The sequence below is a fragment of the Anomaloglossus baeobatrachus genome, chromosome 7, assembly GCF_048569485.1.
Source record: "Anomaloglossus baeobatrachus isolate aAnoBae1 chromosome 7, aAnoBae1.hap1, whole genome shotgun sequence".
Taxonomy (NCBI): domain Eukaryota; kingdom Metazoa; phylum Chordata; class Amphibia; order Anura; family Aromobatidae; genus Anomaloglossus; species Anomaloglossus baeobatrachus.
This window is the reverse complement of record NC_134359.1, coordinates 282,798,223-282,821,757: the sequence shown is the minus strand read 5'-3', so window position 1 is coordinate 282,821,757 and position 23,535 is coordinate 282,798,223. Positions and strand designations below refer to the sequence as shown.

At 47.6% G+C, this 23,535-nt stretch overlaps 1 protein-coding gene across 1 annotated transcript in view; it reads left to right on the top strand.

Moving 5' to 3' along the window:
- Positions 1–3,366: 3,366 nt before the first annotated feature.
- Positions 3,367–23,535, top strand: part of E4F1 (E4F transcription factor 1) — an 88,852-nt gene continuing 68,683 nt past the window's right edge. Inside the window, exons 1-2 of the mRNA XM_075319789.1 lie at positions 3,367–3,529; positions 11,902–12,044. Coding sequence (XP_075175904.1) covers positions 3,421–3,529; positions 11,902–12,044 — 252 coding nt within the window. The 5' untranslated portion in view covers positions 3,367–3,420. The remainder of the gene's footprint in view (positions 3,530–11,901; positions 12,045–23,535) is intronic.

Here is a 23,535-nt window from a genome sequence, read left to right as displayed (position 1 = left end):
TTTTTTTTTTTTTTTTTTTTTTTGCACAAAAACAGGGCATGGTAAAATAATGGTATATGCCTGACAATGGGTGGGATAATTAATGGAATAAATATCCCAGATAAGTGAAATCAAGTTGTAATCCTGATTACGCATATAAACCATGTATGAATTGATTTTTGTGAATATTATAATGTCTCATACCTCTAATATTGTCCGATTTTTGTATTTTTCACAATGATTGTTTTTAATTTTTTGGTACGTGAAATATGTACACAAAGTACCTTTTAATTGTATTATACACTTCATGCACACTTTTTGTATATGTGGGGAGGTCACCTGGATGCATGACCCTATTTAGGGAGGGCTGATTTTACCCCACATGTGGACCCGTGGAAGCCTAATCACAGGCGAAACGGCCGTCGTCCATAGTGAGGGGCCGCATCCAGGTCTCCTCCACCCGCTGATTTTACAACACCTTTTAACCGAGTTTATGGAATAAAGATTATCCGGAAAAAGACATCAGCATTGGTGCGGTCTTATTCTTCTTCTGTATTGATGAACTGAACTGACTTTTGCTGTTTGGACCTGCACGCTGATCCGGCTTCCAACAAGGACGTCTGGTGCTATACTCCTTACCCTCCAGTGATCCCAGGTGTGATAGGCGTGTATGGGTGGTGCAGGACTGTGTTCTCTTGGATTCCCACCTCTGGTGTACCTCACAGTGCCCCCCTCCCCCCCAATTGTGAGGGTCACTTTATGGCGCTGCTATGCCATAGTATAGAGCAGTGATAAGGGACAAGGTAGCTGAGGATTTTAAAATGGGAAAAGAAATACAAAGTCTGGTGGACAGTTATTACCACCTGCCTGTGTATTCAGACATAGCGGCCGTAATGGGGTTCATTTCACATGGCAAAAATGGCCGCTACCTAGTAGAGTGGAGGTGAGAGGGCATGGGGGCCGACGGCAGCAAGTAGGGGTCTACTCAGGCACTCATCGGCTTTTCCTGTCACAATCACAAGGTATTCATGTGGTGTAATGGCCGCCAGGATCTCGCTGAAGGTCCTCTTCATCGCCATCTTTGTATTCCTATGAAGCCCAGAATGGGAGATAGTAAGTGTCACTATAAACTACAAGACGGAAGTATAAAGTACAAGTGATCAAACTATCCAAGGGTCAAGTTCGCTGGAGAATTAAAAAATAAAGTAATACTAAAAATAAAATAATAATATTAAAAAATAATAATAAGAAGAATATAGAATAATAATATTACAAATAATAATAATTAAAATAATAAATAAAATAATAATTAAAATAACAATAAATTATAAAATAATAGTAATAGAAAAATAGTAGAAATGATAATTAAAAATAACAATTAAAATAATAATGAAATAATAAAAAATAATAATATAATAGTAATAATATTAAACAGCAATATTAATATAAAAAATAATAAATAAAAATAATAAATAATAATTAAGAGAATAAATAATCATAATAAAAAATATAATAAATAATTAAAATAAAACATAAATACATAACAATAATTTGAACAACATAAAATAATAATTAAAATAATAAATAATAAAATAAAAATACAAATAATTATTAAAATAACAATAAATTACAAAATAATAGTAATAGAATAATAGTAGAAATTATAATTAAAAATAACAATTAAAATAATAATAATGAAATAATAAAAAATAACATAATAGTAATAATATTAAACAAAAATATTAATATAAAAAATAATAAATAAAAATAATAAATAATAATTAAGAGAAGAAATAATAAAATAAAAAATAAATATAATAAATAATAATAATCAATAAAATAAAACATAATAATAAATAACAATAATCTTAATTAACATAAAATAATAACATAATAACAATAGTAGAAAAATAATAATAAAATAATAGAAAAAATAATACATATAATACTTAAAATGAACTATTAAATTAATAATAATGACATGTTAAAAAATAATAATATAATAATAATTAAAATAATATTAATTAAAATAATAACAATAATCCATAATGAAATAATAGCAGAAATAATCATAATAAAAATAAAAATATTAAATACTAATAAAACATAATAATTAAATAATAACAATAATACATAATAATAGTAATAATAATAATGAACATAATACAGAATGCAAATAATAGTCATAATAATAAAAGCAAAATAATGAAAATATTACTACTACTACTACTACTACTACTACTAATAATAATAATAATAATAATAATAATAATAATAATAAAAAAATAGACAAATACAAATTTCAATTACCTCCTTTTATTTCCCAATAGAAAGCAGTGAAAATTTTTTTTTTTGGTATTGCTGTATCTGAAAAAGTGCGATCTATCAAAATAAATAATAATGATAGAGTTATATAAACATTATAAAGAAAAAAAAAAATAAAGTTAAATTGATCCTAGAATTGCTATTTTTAATCACAGCATGTCCTCCACCCCCCCCAAAAAAAAGAGATCAGAATGTCATGAACTCTTTAAAAAGTACAGTTCGCCCTGCAAAAAAAGAAGTCCCCAACACGCCTCCGAGGACAGAAAAATTGAAAATTTAAAGGTCTAAGAAAAAATGGCAACCAAAACTAATTTTTTTTATTCACAAAGACCTGATTTGTTTTCTTTTTAATCATTAATAAATATATAAAATCATAAATACAAGGTAACCATAAAAGTTCGGAAAAATCAATGGCGAAATGACATTTTTTTTTTAACCATTTCACTGCCCTTGTAAACTTTTTTCCCGTCTATTTTATGGTAAAAATGAACGCTATTATTCAAAACTATAACTCGTCCTGCCGAAAATAAGACCTCGCACGTCTGTTGATGGAAAAATAAAAAAAAAACTAGGATAAAAGGAAAGGAAATAAATGAAAATGCGAAATTAAAAAAAAATTTGTTCCGATAGGAAGGGGGAAAAAAGTTATGGAAGAAGGGGAGGAAATAAATGAAAAATGAAGAAGGGGTTAAAACAGACCAAATAGGGGATCAATGTATAATCTATAATCATAGTAATAATATTTTTTTATTTCTATAGCGCCATCATATGCCGCAGCACTTTACAGTTTAAATAGATACTATGAGACATTATTTTTTGGATTTCTGGGAGTCAGGTGACATGGGCACAGCTCTTCCCATAGACTCCGTTTATTTATTTACATTTTCCCCCTACATTCGGTGTTTACAGCTTCTGGCACTTTGCCCTTATCCAACATGGCCGCCCCGCCTCCTTTGCGTCGCGCCGCCGTCACGCTCTCACTCGGCCTTCTCCTTTACGTGCCAGCCCTACGCTCCGTTGTTATGACGACACGGTCGTAAAGTCGCCATTTTGTGCTGTGTTGTTGCCGCCGTGCGCTCGGTCGTTGCGACAGAAGGAGGAGAAGTCCTGGCTGGGATGAGCTCAGAGCTGGAGCCGGGGGAGGGGGACGGCGGGACGGTTCCCTGCGAGCTGCTCACCCCCTGCCTGCCGGTGCGGCCGCTCATCAGCCACTTTAAGGAGGAAGGTGAGGGGGGGAACAGCTGGGGGCCCATATGGTGCCACAACAACAAGCGCACGTGTGAGGAGGGGGCTGTTACCCTCTGTATTAACCCCTGCACCACCAGGACATTTTTTATTTTTGCTCTTTCGGTTTTTCCTCCCCTGTAACTTTTATTGTATCCCCCCCAGAGCTCGGTATTTGTCGCTTTGAACCACTCCATTCACTTTACCGTACGCGACACCCAACTTGTGCACTTTATATTTTATTTTGTGAAACTTTTTTTTTTAGAAAAAAACCCTAAAACTTTGTTGCCTTTTTCCAATGCTGATGGTTTGATGGAGCGGTGCGAGATCTTGTCTGTCGCTGTCATTTATGTCGGTGCCATTTTGGGTCAATAATGTCATTTTGACCCCAGTATATAGGAAACATTGCAGTCTTCTAAATAAGCCTAGCCTGTGGCTTCAGCAGGAGTACCAAGATGGCGGCAGTGGGGGCATTAGAGGCGTCCGGCTTTCCTGCCCCGATATCACTACCGGCATCTAAATGCCACAAACAGAGATTGACTGCAGCATTAAATGGATAAACAGTAGATCGGAGCCAGATCTGCTGATAGTGAGCAATGGTCAGTAATGGGTTAAGTGGCTATAAAATATATATATATATATATATATATTTTGTTTTAATTTTTTCTATCAATAAATCCATTGTTTTATGCCAACCGGACCCCTTGATATTTGCTGGATCATATATATATATATATATATATATATATATATATATATATATATATATATATAATATATATATATAATATATTTTTAATACATTTTATTAGTTCAAAAGTTCAGGGTCACCCAGATTATTGTCTTTTCCGTGAAAAATCATACTTTTTCACACTTTTATTTATAAATGAGTTGCATAATTCCACAGAAAATATTGTCCAGACAGTGACGAGGTTAGAAATAATGATTTTTACATGAAATTATAATTTTCTCTTCACACTTTGCTTTCGGCACAGAATGCTCCTTTGCAGCAATTCCAGCTTTGCAGAGCTTTGGCATTCTAGCTGTTAATTTGCGGAGGTAATCTGGAGATAGCTCCCCCCCCTCCCACTAGTTGGATTGGCTTGATGGACACTTTTTGCACCATACGGTCAAGCTGCTCCCACAACAGCTCAATAGGGTTGAGGTCTGGTGACTGGGCTGGCAACTCCATTAGAGATAGAATACCAGCTGCTGCTTCTCCCCTAAATAGCTCATGGATAATTTGGAGATGTGCTTTGGGTCATTGTCCTGTTGTAGGATGAAATTGGCTCCAATCAAGCGCTGTCCACAGGGTATGGCATGGCGTTGCAAAATGGAGTGATAAAATCCTTATTCAAAATCCCTTTTACCTTGTACAAATCTCCCACTTTACCAGCACCAAAGCAACCCCAGACCATCACATTACCTCCACCATGCTTGACACAAGGCGTCAGGCAGTCTTCAGCATCTTTTCAGTAGTTCTGCATCTCACAAATGTTCTTCTGTGTGATACAAACACCTCACACTTCGATTCGTCTGTCCATGACACTTTTTTCCAGTCTTCCTCTGTCCGCTGTCTGTTCTTTTGCCCATATTAATCTTTTCCTTTTATTAGCCAGTCTCAGATATGGCTTTTTTGTGGCCACTCTGCCCTGAAGGCCGGCATCCCGGAGTCACCTCTTCACTGTAGACGGTGACACTGGCGTTTTGCGGGTACTATTTAATGAAGCTGCCAGGTGAGGACCCGTGAGGCGTGGATTTCTCACACTAGAGCCTCTAATGTCCTTGTCTTGTTGCTCAGTTGTGCAGCGCGGCCTCCACCTTCTTTCTACTCTGGTTAGAGCCTGTTTGTGCTCTCCTCTGAAGGGAGTAGTACACACCGTTGTAGGAAATTCTCAGTTTCTTGGCAATTTCTCGCATGGAATATCCTTCATTTCTAAGAACAAGAATAGACTGTCGAGTTTCACATGAAAGTTCTTTTTTCTGGCCATTTTCAGAGTTTAATGGAAGCAACAAATTTAATTCTCCAGATTCTCAACTAGCTCAAAGGAAGGTCAGTTTTATAGCTTCTCTAATCAGCAAAACTGTTTTCAGCTGTGCTAACATACTTGCACAAGGGTTTTCAAGGGATTTCTAAACATCCATTAGCCTTCTAACACAGCAAACACAATGTAGCATTAGAACACTGGAGGGGTGGTTGTTTGAAATGGGCCTCTATACACCTATGTAGATACTGTATTATAAACCAGACGTTTGCAGCAGAATAGTCATTTACCACATTAACAATGTATAGAGGGGATTTCTGTTTAGTGTTGGCTTCATTGGAAAAATGTGCTTTTCTATCAACAATTAGGAAATACCTAAGTGACCCTAAACTTTTGTGTGTGTGTGTGTGTGTGTGTAAAATATATAAATATATTATATACTTTTTTTGTTTTTCTCTACACATACTCTACTTAGCCAATTAATGATCTATGACGAGACTTGTGGTCCAGTACATTTATTTATTTTATTCTGATGGGACACTACAACTCCCAGCATTTCCTGTAGGCTGTGTAGTAGGTACAAGGTCTGTGTTGTCAGCGTCTTTAAGTCCCGGCTTAGTTCCCATTTCTATCTGCATTTCTTTTTTTTTTTTTTTTCTTCCTTCTGCTTTCTCTTTACAGTAGGAGGCTATATATATTTGTATTATATTATTATATTATATTTCTGCTAAGTCTTTGGCTTTACCCAGAAAGAAGCGAGATAGGATGATGAAACTTTCCATTTATTCCCCATACTCTCCACTGATGTCCACACTTCTTACATCGGTATTCCTGGTTCTGTAAGCCTAGCAAAAAGAAGGATTTGGGTTGTACCTCAAACAAAGCATCTGTAGTAGTCATGGCATCAGAAATGGTGTGAAATTTGGTACCTTGAGGTGTTTCTTCAGGTTTGGAAACAGATGATAGTTGGCAGGAGGTAGATCTGGTGAAAAAGGTGGGTGGTCAACCAGCTGGAAACCCAGCTCTGCCGATTTTGCCGTGGTTGCTTGTGCAGTGTGAGCGGAGGCGTTGTCTTGCAGGAACAAAATTCCTTTGGACAGCTTGCCACACCTTTTGGCCTTCAGAGCTGCCTTCAATTGGTCCAAACATTCAATGTAATACCTTGCATTGATGGTGGAACCCTTTTGAAGGTAGTTCACTAGCAGCACGCCCTCCTTATCCCAGAACACAGACGCCATCACCTTAGTGGCTGATTTTTGCACCCTGAGCTTCTTTGGACGAGGGGAACCACTGTGCCTCCACTCTTTTGACTGCTCCTTGTTTTCAGGGTCATACAAATATATCCAGGCCTCATCCATGGTGACCGGTCCATCCAGAAAGTTCTTATCATCTGGAAACGCTGACAAATGAACCGGGAAGTTGTCACTCGCTACTTCTCTGATCTGTTGTCAAACATTTGGGGACCCACTTTACAGAAGCTTCCTCATGTCCAAATGTTCATGGATAATGACACAAACACGTTCCCGGGAAATCCCCATGATGTCTGCTATTGCTTTATCTGAAATTCGTGTGTTCTCCGGTATGAGGTTGTGCACAGCATGACGATCTCCGGAACAACAACCACACTCGGTCATCGAGGACGTTCCTCATCATTGGGGCTGAAGGGGCCCGATTTACATTTGGCAACCCAGTTCTTAACTGTGGAATATGAAGGGCACTGATCCCCCAATGTCTGCGACATATCACCATGAATATCCTCTGCAGACTTTCCTTGCAGAAACAAGAATTGTATCCCTCCTCTGCTCTTAGCTGCTGTGAATATCGCATTAGACTCCGCTATTTTGTTTTCCTGCGTGCATAGAACACTGTTGCCATAAGCAATAAACACAAAATTATGAAAACCTTCGTTACCATAGAAACAAAAAAAAAATCACAAAGCCAAAGACTTATCAGCAGCCCCTCGTAATATCTCTCTAGCATATTTTTTAATTACATTTTTTTTTCTCACCCCCCTCAGTGGTCTTGAATGTGCGATTTTTTTTTTTTTTTTTTTTTTTTTTTTTTTTTTTTTTTTTTTTTTTTTTTTTTTTTTTTTGACAGCACTTAAACTACATACTGCTATAATATATAGTGAAAATTGCAGTCAACTCCTATAAAGCTCGGCCTGGTCCACAGGAGTACAACTGCTGCCCTGTAGAGAGCTCAGCTCCGGAGTCCACATCTTACCTACACATAATTTGTGCATTAAAGGGGTAAAAATGATTTGTTTACTTATGTATAGAATATTTATTTTTTTTTCCTTTGTAATTCAGTTTTGTAGGCATTTAGCACAGTTTGCCTTTTTTCAGCCTCTTGTGTTGCACTGTACATCGCTGTCTGCAGAATCAAAGTAAATCAGAATCTGTCTGAGGTCGGTCTGACGGGAGAGTTTGTAACTCTTTAGGCTATGTGCGCACATAGCCTTAGTCTGTCTCAAGCTCAAACATTGGTATGCTCTGTAGTCTTAACCAAGTAAACTCCTGTAAGCTCACTGACTGATTCTTAGTTGGCTCCTCCTGCAGCCAGCTTTGGTGTCTTCGTTCTCCCCCGATGCTGGTGTACTTGCAGCAGACGAGAGAGCGCAGTACAGAGCGGCGGTGCTACTGTCAATCCTCAGGAGTCAGAGGAGCCGTGCATGGCTGAAGATAGGTAGGGTGACAGATATTTCCCTTCTACCGATTTGTCCCCCTACCTACAGTACAGACCAAAAGTTTGGACACACCTCATTCAAAGAGTTTTCTTTATTTTCATGACTCTGAAAATGTGTAGATTCACATTGAAGGCATCAAAACTATGAATATATGGAATGAAATACTTAAAGTGTGAAACGACTGAAAATATGTCTTATATTCTAGGTTCTTCACAGTAGCCGCCTTTTGCTTTGATTACTGCTTTGCACACTCTTGGCATTCTCTTGATGAGCTTCAAGAGGTAGTCACCGGAAATGAATTTCCAACAGTCTTGAAGGAGTTCCCAGAGATGCTTAGCACTTGTTGGCCCTTTTGCCTTCACTCTGCGGTCCAGCTCACCCCAAGCCATCTCGATTGGGTTCAGGTCTGGTGACTGTGGAGGCCAGGTCATCTGGTGTAGCACCCCATCACTCTCCTTCTTAGTCAAATAGCCCTTACACAGCCTGGAGGTGTGTTGAGGGTCATTGTCCTGTTGAAAAATAAATCATGGTCCAACTAAACGCAAACCGGATGGAATAGCACGCCGCTGCAAGATGCTGTGGTAGCCATGCTGGTTCTGTATGCCTTCAATTTTGAATAAATCCCCAACAGTGTCACCAGCAAAGCACCCCCACACCATCACACCTCCTCCTCCATGCTTCACGGTGGGAACCAGCCATGTAGAGTCCATCCATTCACCTTTTCTACAAAGACACGGTGGTTGGATCCAAAGATCTCACATTTGGACTCCTCAGACCAAAGCACAGATTTCCACTGGTCTAATGTCCATTCCTTGTGTTTTTTAGCCCAAACAAGTCTCTTCTGCTTGTCGCCTGTCCTTAGCAGTGGTTTCCTAGCAGCTATTTTACCATGAAGGCTGCGGCACAAAGTCTCCTCTTAACAGTTGTTCTAGAGATGAGAAGGTGTGTCCAAACATTTGGTCTATACTGTATCTGTCCCCCTACCTATCTTCCACCCACCTATCTCCTTATACAAATTAGATTAGATTGTACAATAGGCCGAGGTATTTGTGTCTTTGCAGCTTGTGCTGCGCTGACTGAATGTTATTGTCCCCTGACTATTATCACCGGTATTATCCTGCCTATCTAGGCCGCTGCAGTACAATAGAACTGTCATTCATCCAGTGCCGGCAGCGCTGATGGGCATAGGAGGGGTCGGCCTGCACCCGGCGAGGAGTCACTGACAATCTATGTTTAAGCAGATGGAATCGGCAGGGTCCGGCCCCACAGAGACCCCCATCTGGTGCTCCAGAGACCCCCCCCATCTGGTGCTCCAGAGACCCCCCCCCCCATCTGGTGCTCCAGAGACCCCCCCCCCATCTGGTGCTCCAGAGACCCCCCCCCCCATCTGGTGCTCCAGAGACCCCCCCCCCATCTGGTGCTCCAGAGACCCCCCCCCCATCTGGTGCTCCAGAGACCCCCCCCCCATCTGGTGCTCCAGAGACCCCCCCCCCCATCTGGTGCTCCAGAGACCCCCCCCCCATCTGGTGCTCCAGAGACCCCCCCCCCCCCCCATATCTGGTGCTTCAGAGACACCCCCCCCCCATATCTGGTGCTTCAGAGACACCCCCCCCCCCCCCATCTGGTGCTCCAGAGACACCCCCCCCATCTGGTGCTCCAGAGACACCCCCCCCCCCATCTGGTGCTCCAGAGACACCCCCCCCCCCATCTGGTGCTCCAGAGACACCCCCCCCCCCATCTGGTGCTCCAGAGACACCCCCCCCCCCCCCATCTGGTGCTCCAGAGACACCCCCCCCATCTGGTGCTCCAGAGACCCCCCCCCCATCTGGTGCTCCAGAGACCCCCCCCCCCCATCTGGTGCTCCAGAGACCCCCCCCCCCCCCATCTGGTGCTCCAGAGACCCCCCCCCCCATCTGGTGCTCCAGAGACCCCCCCCCCCCCCATCTGGTGCTCCAGAGACCCCCCCCCCCCATCTGGTGCTCCAGAGACCCCCCCCCCCCCCATCTGGTGCTCCAGAGACCCCCCCCCCCCCCATCTGGTGCTCCAGAGACCCCCCCCCCCATCTGGTTGCTCCAGAGACCCCCCCCCATCTGGTGCTCCAGAGACACCCCCCCCCCCATCTGGTGCTCCAGAGACCCCCCCCCCCCATCTGGTGCTCCAGAGACCCCCCCCCCCATCTGGTGCTCCAGAGACCCCCCCCCCATCTGGTGCTCCAGAGACCCCCCCCCCCATCTGGTGCTCCAGAGACCCCCCCCCCCCATCTGGTGCTCCAGAGACCCCCCCCCCCATCTGGTGCTCCAGAGACCCCCCCCCCCCATCTGGTGCTCCAGAGACCCCCCCCCATCTGGTGCTCCAGAGACCCCCCCCCCATCTGGTGCTCCAGAGACCCCCCCCCCCCCATCTGGTGCTCCAGAGACCCCCCCCCCCCATCTGGTGCTCCAGAGACCCCCCCCCATCTGGTGCTCCAGAGACCCCCCCCATCTGGTGCTCCAGAGACCCCCCCCCCCCCCCCATCTGGTGCTCCAGAGACCCCCCCCCCCCATCTGGTGCTCCAGACACACCCCCCCCCCCCCCATATCTGGTGCTTCAGAGACCCCCCCCCATCTGGTGCTCCAGAGACCCCCCCCCCCCCATCTGGTGCTCCAGAGACCCCCCCCCCCCCATCTGGTGCTCCAGAGACCCCCCCCCCATCTGGTGCTCCAGAGACACCCCCCCCCCCCCATATCTGGTGCTTCAGAGACACCCCCCCCATATCTGGTGCTTCAGAGACACCCCCCCCCCCCCCCATCTGGTGCTCCAGAGACACCCCCCCCCCCATCTGGTGCTCCAGAGACCCCCCCCCCCCATCTGGTGCTCCAGAGACCCCCCCCCCCCCATCTGGTGCTCCAGAGACCCCCCCCCCCCATCTGGTGCTCCAGAGACCCCCCCCCCCCCCCCATCTGGTGCTCCAGAGACCCCCCCCCCATCTGGTGCTCCAGAGACCCCCCCCCCATCTGGTGCTCCAGAGACCCCCCCCCCCCCCCCCCATCTGGTGCTCCAGAGACCCCCCCCCCCATCTGGTGCTCCAGAGACCCCCCCCCCCCCATCTGGTGCTCCAGAGACCCCCCCCCCCCCCATCTGGTGCTCCAGAGACCCCCCCCCCCCATCTGGTGCTCCAGAGACCCCCCCCCCCCCATCTGGTGCTCCAGAGACCCCCCCCCCCCCATCTGGTGCTCCAGAGACCCCCCCCCCCCCATCTGGTGCTCCAGAGACCCCCCCCCCCCCCCCATCTGGTGCTCCAGAGGCCCCCCCATCTGGTGCTCCAGAGACCCCCCCCCCCCCCAATCTGGTGCTCCAGAGACCCCCCCCCATATCTGGTGCTCCAGAGACACCCCCCCCCCCCAATCTGGTGCTCCAGAGACACCCCCCCCCATCTGGTGCTCCAGAGACACCCCCCCCCCCCCCCCCATCTGGTGCTCCAGAGACACCCCCCCCCCCCCCCCCCCATCTGGTGCTCCAGAGACCCCCCCCCCATCTGGTGCTCCAGAGACACCCCCCCCCCCATCATCTGGTGCTCCAGAGACACCCCCCCCCCCCCCATCATCTGGTGCTCCAGAGACACCCCCCCCCTATTCTGTTTTCATGTGTTTTGATTCAGCATTGTATCTATGATTCGTCTCCTATAATGACTGTGTCCTTTGCTTTTCTTGCCTGTTGCAGATGAGGACGTGCATCGATGTGGTCGCTGTCAGGCTGAATTCACGAGCCTGGAAGAGTTTGTCCAGCACAAGATACAAAAATGTTGCCAGTCGGACCTGGATGAAAGCTTCGAGTCTTCCATGTCCGTCCTCAGCAGCCAAGAGGTAAACGACCTTCCTTCTGTAGATGTATCTCATCCAGGAAGACTCCTCTTATCCAGGACACATTAATGATAGATTTTCATTCACTGGACGTGTTTTTTTGACAAAATAATGTAGTTTTGGGTGATGATCGCAAAGACGTTTTACTACAGTTAAAGGGAAAGTCGGAAGAAGCCATCGATGTCAGTGGATTCGGCCGATTTTCTAATTGGGTTTGGGAACCACCCACCTCCCAAGTTTCTGACAGGTTCCGTTTAAGGGACTTCTGTCAGCACAGGATGACTGTTCAAACCAAGCACAGGCACTCGTGCATTATGGTGGGGTCAAACATTTACACACATTCCCATCTGCTTTATTTCCCTCTAACTTCACCCCTCCCTCTCTTCTTTGACAGCTCTGGCTTCATACAGCCAGAGAAGGTGAAGATCAATGGAAAACAAGCAGCTGCGAAGGTTATTTAAACAATTGTCCCCATCATGATGCACGAACGCCTGTGCTTGGTTTGAACAGTCATTCTGTACAGACATTAAGCTGGTCACACACATTACATGACTTTCGACCGAACAATGCTTTGGCAGATTGTTTGGCTGTCGGCCATCTTTATCAGCTCTCCTATACACAGGAGCGCTCAGCCAAAAGAGTTGTGTATGAGAAAGCTGTCAACGGACAACAAATGGATCTGAATTCAAAAATTACTCACCCCGTCCTGTACAATGACTGATGACACAGAATCACCATTCACAAAATGTGATGTCACAGCTCACCTCCTCCTGTAAAATGACTGATAACACCTCTATAGACAGTAAATAACACAGGATCTATCATTCACAGTAGGTGATGTCACAGCTCACCACCTCCTCCTTCTGCAGAGTGACTGATAACACCTCTATTTATAAGAGACCTTACAGGATCCACCATTCACAATAGGTTGTCACAGCTCACCTTCTCCCCCTCCTGTATGAGTGATACGCTCTTATTTATATTTATATATATATGTGCCTACAAGTAGTATTCAACCCCCTGCAGATTTAGCAGGTTGGATAAGATGCAAATAAGTTAGAGCCTGCAAACTTCAAACAAGAGCAGGATTTATTAACAGATGCATAAATCTTACAAACCAACAAGTTATGTTGCTCAGTTAAATTTTAATACATTTTCAACATAAAAGTGTGGGTCAATTATTATTCAACCCCTAGGTTTAATATTTTGTGGAATAACCCTTGTTTGCAATTGCAGCTAATAATCGTCTTTTATAAGACCTGATCAGGCCGGCACAGGTCTCTGGAGTTATCTTGGCCCACTCCTCCATGCAGATCTTCTCCAAGTTATCTAGGTTCTTTGGGTGTCTCATGTTGACTTAAATCTTGAGCTCCTTCCACAAGTTTTCAATTGGGTTAAGGTCAGGAGACTGACTAGGCCACTGCAACACCTTGATTTTTTCCCTCTTGAACCAGGCCTTGGTTTTCTTGGCTGTGTGCTTTGGGTCGTTGTCTTGTTGGAAGATGAAATGACGACCCATCTTAAGATCCTTGATGGAGGAGCGGAGGTTCTTGGCCAAAATCTCCAGGTAGGCCGTGCTATCCATCTTCCCATGGATGCGCACCAGATGGCCAGGCCCCTTGGCTGAGAAACAGCCCCACAGCATGATGCTGCCACCACCATGCTTGACTGTAGGGATGGTATTCTTGGGGTCGTATGCAGTGCCATCCAGTCTCCAAACGTCACGTGTGTGGTTGGCACCAAAGATCTCGATCTTGGTCTCATCAGACCAGAGAACCTTGAACCAGTCTGTCTCAGAGTCCTCCAAGTGATCAATGAGCAAACTGTAGACGAGCCTTGACATGACGCTTTGAAAGTAAAGGTACCTTACGGGCTCGTCTGGAACGGAGACCATTGCGGTGGAGTACGTTACTTATGGTATTGACTGAAACCAATGTCCCCACTGCCATGAGATCTTCCCGGAGCTCCTTCCTTGTTGTCCTTGGGTAGCCTTGACTCTTCGGACAAGCCTGGCCTCGGCACGGGTGGGAACTTTCAAAGGCTGTCCAGGCCGTGGAAGGCTAACAGTAGTTCCATAAGCCTTCCACTTCCGGATGATGCTCCCAACAGTGGAGACAGGTAGGCCCAACTCCTTGGAAAGGGTTTTGTACCCCTTGCCAGCCTTGTGACCCTCCACGATCTTGTCTCTGATGGCCTTGAAATGCTCCTTTGTCTTTCCCATGTTGACCAAGTATGAGTGCTGTTCACAAGTTTGGGGAGGGTCTTAATTAGTCAGAAAAGGCTGGAAAAAGAGATAATTAATCCAAACATGTGAAGCTCATTGTTCTTTGTGCCTGAAATACTTCTTAATACTTTAGGGGAACCAAACAGAATTCTGGTGGTTTGAGGGGTTGAATAATAAATGACCCTCTGAATAAACTTTTCACAATTTAAAAAAAAAGAAATAACATTCTTTTATTTGTCGCTCCATTGGGAGACCCAGACAATTGGGTGTATAGCTTCTGCCTCCGGAGGCCACACAAAGTATTACACTTTAAAAAGTGTAACCCCTCCCCTCTGCCTATACACCCTCCCGTGCATCACGGGCTCCTCAGTTTTATGCTTTGTGTGGAAGGAGGCACACATCCACTCATGCATTCTCATTTTAGTTACATCGCTCCGTAGAGTGTCGGAGCTTGCAGCGCTGTCATGCAAAGCCCCTTCCTGGTTTTTCACCAGGATAAGGTGGTTCTGCGTCCGGTCCCGGAATTTCTCCCTAAGGTGGTATCCCCTTTTCATCTCAATCAGGATATCTCCTTACCTTCATTTTGCCCTCATCCAATTCACCAATGTGAAAAGGATTTGCACTCATTAGATCTGGTGAGAGCACTCCGGCGCTACGTGTCTCGCACGGCGCCCCTGCGTCGTTCAGAGGCCCTCTTTGTCCTTGTCGCTGGCCAGCGTAAGGGTTCGCAGGCTTCCAAGTCAACCTTGGCTCGGTGGATCAAGGAACCGATTCTTGAAGCCTACCGTTCTTCTGGGCTTCCGCTTCCTTCGGGGCTGAAAGCCCATTCTACCAGAGCTGTAGGTGCGTCCTGGGCATTGCGACACCGGGCTACGGCTCAGCAGGTGTGTCAGGCGGCTACCTGGTCTAGTCTGCACACTTTCACGAAACACTATCAGGTGCATGCCTATGCTTCAGCAGACGCCAGTCTAGGTAGGCGAGTCCTTCAGGCGGCGGTTGCCCACCTGTAAGAGGGGGTCGTTTTCGGCTCTTTTTTATCGAGGTATTCTTTTACCCACCCAGGGACTGCTCTTGGACGTCCCAATTGTCTGGGTCTCCCAATGGAGCGACAAAGAAGGGAATTTTGTTTACTTACCGTAAATTCCTTTTCTTCTAGCTCCTATTGGGAGACCCAGCACCCGCCCCTGTGCCCTTTGGGCTGGTTGTTCTTTTGTGTACACATGTTGTTCATGTTGAATTGTTCTTTTAGTTCATGGTCTTCAGTTCTGCGAACATCCTTCGGATTGAATTTACCTTAGACCAATTTATAAGTTTCCTCCTTCCTGCTTTTGCACCAAAACTGAGGAGCCCGTGATCCACGGAGGGTGTATAGGCAGAAGCTATACACCCAATTGTCTGGGTCTCCCAATAGGAGCTAGAAGAAAAGGAATTTACGGTAAGTAAACAAAATTCCCTTCTTTTGCTGCATTTCACACTCCAGGCTGATCTACAGTCTAAATGTTACAATGCCAAGTTAATTCCGAATGTGTAAATCTGCAGGGGGTTGAATACTACTTGTAGGCCTGTATATGTATATGTATATGTATATATCTATATCTATATCTATATCTATATATCTATATCTTTATCGTTCCTATGGGAGACCCAGACAGTGGGTGTTGAGCTTCTGCCTCCGGAGGACACACAAAGTACTACACTTAAAAGTGTAGCTCCTCCCTCTGAGTTTATACACCCCCTGGAGACCAGATCTAGCCAGTTTATCGCTGTGACCAAGCCCAGGGCCTGTCCTGACAAACTCTTCCAAAGCGTGGTTCTGATGACCATTTTCCCTTCCCACCTGAGGTGGTCAAGGAGTGGGCTCATTCCCCAAAGGTAGACCCTCGGTGTCTAGACTCTCAGCCCGGACCGTTGTGTCGGTGGCTGATGGCACCTCTCTTAAGGATTCCACTGACCGCCAGATTGACCTTCTGGCCAAATCTGTGTATGAAGCTGCGGGGCCGAGTTTTCCCCGACTTTTGCAGCAGTGTGGGCTCTCAAAGCCATCTCTGCTTCTCTAGAGGGGATGCATTCCCTCGCCAGGGAATCTATGCCCGAAATGGTTGCCTTAACTTCCCAAGCTTCAGCTTTTTCATCCTATGCCATGTCTGCCATGCTAGAGGCTTCTCACCACACTGCGGTGGCTTCGGCTAATTCCCTCGCTATCCGCAGGATCTTGTGGCTTTGAGAGTGGAAGGCAGATGCTTCTTCTAAGAAGTACCTTGCTGGACTCCCTTTTGCTGGGTCCAGGCTGTTCGGAGAACAGCTGGATGAAATTATTAAGGAAGCTACTGGCGGGAAGAGTACTTCCATGCCACAAACCAAAACCAGGAAACCTGTCCAGGGCAGGAATCAGTCGAGGTTTCGTTCCTTTCGTTCCTCCAACTGGTCGTCCTCTAAGCCCTCGGCCTCGTCCGCTAACTCAGCCAAGGACCAGAAATCCACTGGCGCCCAAAGCACGTCCACAAAAGACCGCAGGAAGTGCTGCCGCCAAGGCAGCGTCCTCGTGACTATCCGCCCGCTCCAGCAACATCCTTAGTCGGTGTATAAACCTACATTAGACCTGCATAACCATGTAGTACATCAGAGAAACACTTTACACCAAAATTTCAAACAAGTGTATAAATTTTATTAACATGATATCAAAACAACATATATCACATGATTTAGAGATGGATATCAAAAAACACAGTATAAAATCATTACCCCTTAAAAACACAGACAAAAATCCTGGGACAGTGTGGTATTTGATTTTTTGTATAAAAAAGTGGTCAAAAAAGGGTTAAATATATGCCTACATCAAAATTTTGCAACAGAGATGATATCATAAGACCAACAGTATACTGTGAAAGGACATATGAATATTATCCAAAAGTTGTCCGGGATAATCATGCAAAATTTGGTACTCCAGCTAACCCTAGAGAGTGTTTGGTAATTAATTTAGCACACCATGCAGATGCATGTGAGTTGTGCACATAAAGAGCCACTTTGGGTTTCCAAAAATTCAGAGCATGCATTTGTTACACAGGAATCATTATATGCACCCCAAGAATAAAGGTTAATTCATAAAGCCAATGGTATGATATACTGTGGCAAACCCAGAGGGGGTACATAAATAAATCACAAGACAAGATTAAATAGTGCATACATTGCCATGCCATACAAATACATAGATATTGAAAAAACCCTTTCATGTAACACAATTCAAAGCACAAAATTCTGCAATGATTTAGAGCCATTTTCCAAATAATAATATGCCAGTTTTCACATCAATAGGTATACCCCAAGAGAACCCGATCATGTCCTCATACCACCCATATAGGGAAGAGGAGGGAGAGGGGGGGATGGAAAACCAGATTCAATGGTTGCTGGAGAGATTAAAAGGCTATTTAGGACCACTACCTGTAGGACCACACTGCCCAGCACCTCTACGCGCGTTTCACACTCCGCTTCGTCAGGAGGTGCTGTGACAGGGAGATGGTCATCTTTTTATGGTGCCAGACTCACCTGAGACCCATCAGTGACGCGCAGCGTGCGGCGACGGCCATGCCGCCCACTCCAGCCGGCGTCCCGGAAGCCGCATTGCGCATGCGCGCTAGCCGCTTCACTCATTGGGCGCCGGCTGAAGGGGAGGGACAGACACCGACACACGCAGCGCGTACAGGTAACAGTGAGTATGGCGCCATCTTGAGTGAGGGCAGAGACGCTGGCAAGCAGTGTGAATGTAGAAATCCTATACATATTATACTCAAATCGTATTTAGATGGACAGAAAGACGGTGTTATAAAGTTCACGCAATTTGAGTCGGTGGAGACAGTGTAATCCAAAAGATTATGGGGAATGCATCGCATAGAAACATCAATTATTTAAACCTATAACGAGGAGAATGATAAATCTTTGCCCTATGGTGATTTCATGCGATGCATAGCCACAATCCAATAACTCATCATGCGGACCACACGGGACAGAGTGGTCCTTAGTCGGTGGCAGGCTCTCCCACTTTGGCGATGCGTGGTTTCGACACGTCTCCGATCAGTGGGTGCGGGATATCATCTCCCACGGCTACAGGATAGAATTCTCTTCCAGCCCGCCAAACAGATTTTTTCTGTCCACTCCCCCCTGCTCCAAGGCCGCCGCCTTCTCACAGGCCATGGCATCCTTGCAGGCCAACGGAGTAATTGTACCGGTTCCCGCCCGGGAACGGTTCAGAGGTTTCTACTCAAATCTCTTCCTAGTCCCCAAAAAGGAAGGTTCCTTCCGGCCCATCCTGGATCTCAAGCTTCCCAACAAGCATGTTCGGGTGCGGCATTTTCGCATGGAGTCTCTGCGATCAGTCATTGCCTCAATGACCCAAGGGGATTTCCTGGCATCCATCGACATCAGAGATGCCTATCTGCATGTGCCAATTGCAGTGTCACATCAGCGTTTGTTACGTTTTGCAATCGGAGAGGAACATTTCTTTTTCGCTCTATTGGGAGACCCAGACAATTGGGTGTATAGGCTATGCCTCCGGAGGCCGCACAAAGTACTACACTTAAAAGTGTTAGGCCCCTCCCCTTCTGCCAATACACCCCCCGTGCTCCCACGGGCTGCTCAGTTTTTTGCTTTGTGCGAAGGAGGTCAGAAGGTCAGACACGCACAGCACAGCTCCACAGATTAGTCAGCAGCAGCTGCTGACTATGTCGGATGGAAGAAAAGTGGGCCCATATAGGGCCCCCAGCATGCTCCCTTCTCACCCCACTCTTGTCGGCGGTGTTGTTAAGGTTGAGGTATCCATTGCGGGTACGGAGGCTGGAGCCCACATGCTGCTTTCCTTCCCCATCCCCCTCTGGGCTCTGGGTGAAGTGGGATCTTACCGGTCTCCAGGCACTGAGACCGTGCTCCATCCACAACTCCTGTGGAGCCTGATGGATAGGAGCCGAGTATCGTTCAGGGACATGGCCCTGCATCTTGGAGGTTCTCTGTATCCCTGTGGGGACCGCGCACGGCATCACCTCAGCTTTGCTGGGTGTGCTAGTGCACCGGGGACCGCGGCGCTGACCGGGTCCTATATGTGCCATTACACACTCAGCGTCGCTGAGTGTGTTTATATGTAAGGGCTACCGCACTAACCGCCGCTGCCATGGGACACTGCGGCGCGGCTGGGACTTGTAGTTCGCCGGGGACTTTCACGCCGGCCGCGCTTTTACGGCGGCCGCGTTTATTACTAGAGTCCCCGGCTTCCTTGCGGCCTAGTTTACTTTTCTCCCGCCCTCAGCCCTGACAGGCAGGGGGAAGGGCGGGACGCTGCACGGAGCGAGCAGCTCTGAGGGCTGGAGTATGATTTACATACTCCACCCCCCTCACTGTGCACGGTGTGAGCACCAGTTCGCGCTCTTTTCTCGGCCACGCCCACAGCTCCCTCATCTCGTCAGGACGCCGCAGCCATTCCTGTCAGCTCCACCGACGCTGCAGAAGAGGGACAAGTCCTGGGAGACCCAGACATGCACTTCCTGGGGAAGATGGTGGCAGCAATGGAAGCAGTCCCTTTCGCGCAGTTTCACCTGCGTCCTCTTCAATGGGACATCCTACGCAAATGGGACAGGAAGCCGACGTCCCTCGACAGGACCGTCTCCCTCTCTCAGGCGACCAAAGCTTCCCTTCGGTGGTGGCTTCTTCCCACTTCATTGTCGAAGGGGAAATCCTTCCTACCCCCATCCTGGGAAGTAGTCACGACGGACGCAAGTCTGTCAAGGTGGGGAGCGGTTTTTTCTCCACCACAGGACTCGGGGTACGTGGACCCGGCAAGAGTCCTCGCTTCAGATCAATGTTCTGGAAATTCGGGCAGTGTATCTTGCCCTGAAAGCGTTCCAGCAGTGGCTGGAAGGCAAGCAGATCCGAATTCAGTCGGACAATTCTACAGCGGTGGCATACATCAACCACCAAGGCGGCACACGCAGTCGACAAGCCTTCCAGGAAGTCCGGCGGATTTTGATGGGGTGGAAGCCACGGCCTCCACCATATCCGCAGTTCACATCCCAGGCGTGGAAAACTGGGAAGCAGATTATCTCAGTCGCCAGGGCATGGACGCAGGGGAATGGTCCCTTCACCCGGACGTGTTTCAGGAGATCTGTTGCCGCTGGGGGGTGCCGGACGTCGACCTCATGGCGTCCCGGCACAACAACAAGGTACCAACGTTCATGGCACGGTCTCAAGATCCCAGAGCTCTGGCGGCAGACGCCTTAGTTCAGGATTGGTCGCAGTTTCAGCTCCCTTATGTGTTTCCTCCGCTGGCACTGTTGCCCAGAGTGTTACGCAAGATCAGGGCCGACTGCCGCCGCGTCATCCTCGTCGCTCCAGACTGGCCGAGGAGGTCGTGGTACCCGGATCTGTGGCATCTCACGGTCGGCCAACCGTGGGCACTACCAGACCGACCAGACTTGCTGTCTCAAGGGCCGTTTTTCCATCTGAATTCTGCGGCCCTCAACCTGACTGTGTGGCCATTGAGTCCTGGATCCTAGCGTCTTCAGGGTTATCTCAAGACGTCATTGCCACTATGAGACAGGCTAGGAAACCAACGTCCGCCAAGATTTATCACAGGACGTGAAAAATTTTCCTGTCGTGGTGCTCTGCTCAGGGTTTTTCTCCCTGGCCATTTGCATTACCTACTTTTCTGTCCTTCCTTCAATCTGGACTGGAAAAGGGTTTGTCGCTCGGTTCCCTTAAGGGACAAGTTTCAGCGCTCTCTGTGTTTTTCCAGAAGCGCCTAGCTAGACTTCCACAGGTACGCACGTTCCTGCAGGGGGTTTGTCACATCGTTCCACCTTACAAGCGGCCGTTAGAACCCTGGGATCTGAACAGGGTGCTGATGGTTCTTCAGAAACCACCATTCGAGCCAATGAGATATCTCCCTCTCACGACTTTCGCAGAAAGTGGTTTTTCTAGTAGCAGTCACTTCTCTTCGGAGAGTGTCTGAGCTAGCAGCGTTGTCGTGCAAAGCCCCTTTTCTGGTTTTTCACCAGGACAAGGTGGTTCTACGTCCGGTTCCGGAATTTCTCCCTAAGGTGGTATCCCCCTTTCATCTCAATCAGGATATTTCCTTACCCTCTTTTTATCCTCATCCAGTTCACCAATGTGAAAAGGATTTGCACTTGTTAGATCTGGTGAGAGCACTCAGACTCTACATTTCTCGTACGGCGCCCCTGCGCCGCTCGGATGCACTCTTTGTCCTTGTCGCTGGCCAGCGTAAAGGGTCACAGGCTTCCAAATCAACCCTGGCTCGGTGGATCAAGGAGCCAATTATCGAAGCCTACCGTTCTGCTGGGCTTCCGGTTCCCTCAGGGCTGAAGGCCCATTCTACCAGAGCCGTGGGAGCGTCCTGGGCTTTGAGGCCACAGTGTGTCAGGCGGCTACCTGGTCGAGCCTGCACACTTTCACGAAGCACTATCAGGTGCATACCTATGCTGCGGCGGATGCCAGCCTAGGTGGACGAGTCCTTCAGGCGGCGGTTGCCCACCTGTAGGAAAGGGCCGTTTTACGGCTCTCTTACGAGGTATTATTTTACCCACCCAGGGACTGCTTTTGGACGTCCCAATTGTCTGGGTCTCCCAATAGAGCGAAAAAGAAGAAGGGAATTTTGTTTACTTACCGTAAATTCCTTTTCTTCTAGCTCTAATTGGGAGACCCAGCACCCGCCCCTGTTTTTTTGTGTACACATGTTGTTCATGTTGAATGGTTTCAGTTCTCCGAGTTTCCTTCGGATTGAAGTTACTTTAAACCAGTTTATAATTATTTTTTCCTCCTTCTTGCTTTTGCACCAAAACTGAGCAGCCCGTGGGAGCACGGGGGGTGTATTGGCAGAAGGGGAGGGGCCTAACACTTTTAAGTGTAGTACTTTGTGCGGCCTCCGGAGGCATAGCCTATACACCCAATTGTCTGGGTCTCCCAATTAGAGCTAGAAGAAAAGGAATTTACGGTAAGTAAACAAAATTCCCTTCTTCCAATTCGTGGCTCTCCCCTTCGGGTTAGCCACAGCCCCTCGGGTATTCACCAAGGTCATGGCAGCAGTGGTTGCGGATCTGCACCTCCAGGGGTTGGCAGTGATTCCTTACCTGGACGACCTTCTAGTCAAGGCTTCATCCAGCAGACTGTCAGCGGAGTGTCTCGCTCACTCTCGCCACCCTAGCCCAATTCGGGTGGCTTGTCAATCTGCCCAAATCCACTCTGACTCCGACCCAGAGGCTCACGTACCTAGGGATGCAGTTCAAGACTTTGCCGGCACTTGTGAAGTTGCCCTTAGACAAACAGCAGTCCCTCCAGCTAGCGGTGCGCTCTCTCCTGAGGCCCCGCCGTCATTCCATCAGGCACCTAATGCAGGTGCTGGGTCAGATGGTGGCGTCCATGGAGGCTGTTCCTTTTGCCCAGTTCCATCTGCGTCCTCTGCAGCTGGACATTCTCCGCTGTTGGGACAAGCGGACCTCTTCCTTGCACAGGTTGGTGGCTCTGTCGCCACAGACCAGGAGCTCTCTTCAGTGGTGGCTTCGGCCCCTCTCTCTGTCCCAGGGATGCTCCTTCCTGGCCCCGTCCTGGGTGATCCTCACCACGGATGCCAGTCTATCCGGCTGGGGAGCGGTATGTCTCCACCACCGAGCACAGGGCACTTGGACTCCGTCCGAGTCAGCCCTTTCAATCAATGTGCTGGAAACCAGAGCCGTGCTTCTAGCTCTCCTAGCCTTTCACCACCTGTTGGCGGGCAAGCACATCCGAGTCCAGTCAGACAACGCGACAGCGGTTGCCTACATCAATCACCAAGGCGGGACACGCAGCCGCCTGGCAATGTTGGAGGTACAACGCATCCTTCAATGGGCGGAGGACTCCAAGTCCACCATATCCGCAGTCCACATTCCAGGCGTGGAAAACTGGGAGGCAGATTATCTCAGCCGTCAAACCGTGGACAGTGGCGAGTAGTCCCTGCACCCGGCAGTGTTTCAGTCAATCTGCCGCAAATGGGGCACTTCGGATGTGGACCTAATGGCATCCCGTCACAACAACAGAGTTCCCATTTACGTGGCTCGCTCCCACGATCCGCAGGCCTTTGCAGCGGACGCTCTGGTTCAAGACTGGTCCCAGTTTCGTCTGTCCTACGTGTTTCCCCCCTCTAGCTCTCTTGCCCAGAGTCCTGCGCAAGATCAGAATGGAGGGTCGTCGAGTCATCCTCATTGCACCGGACTGGCCCAGGCGAGCTTGGTATCCGGA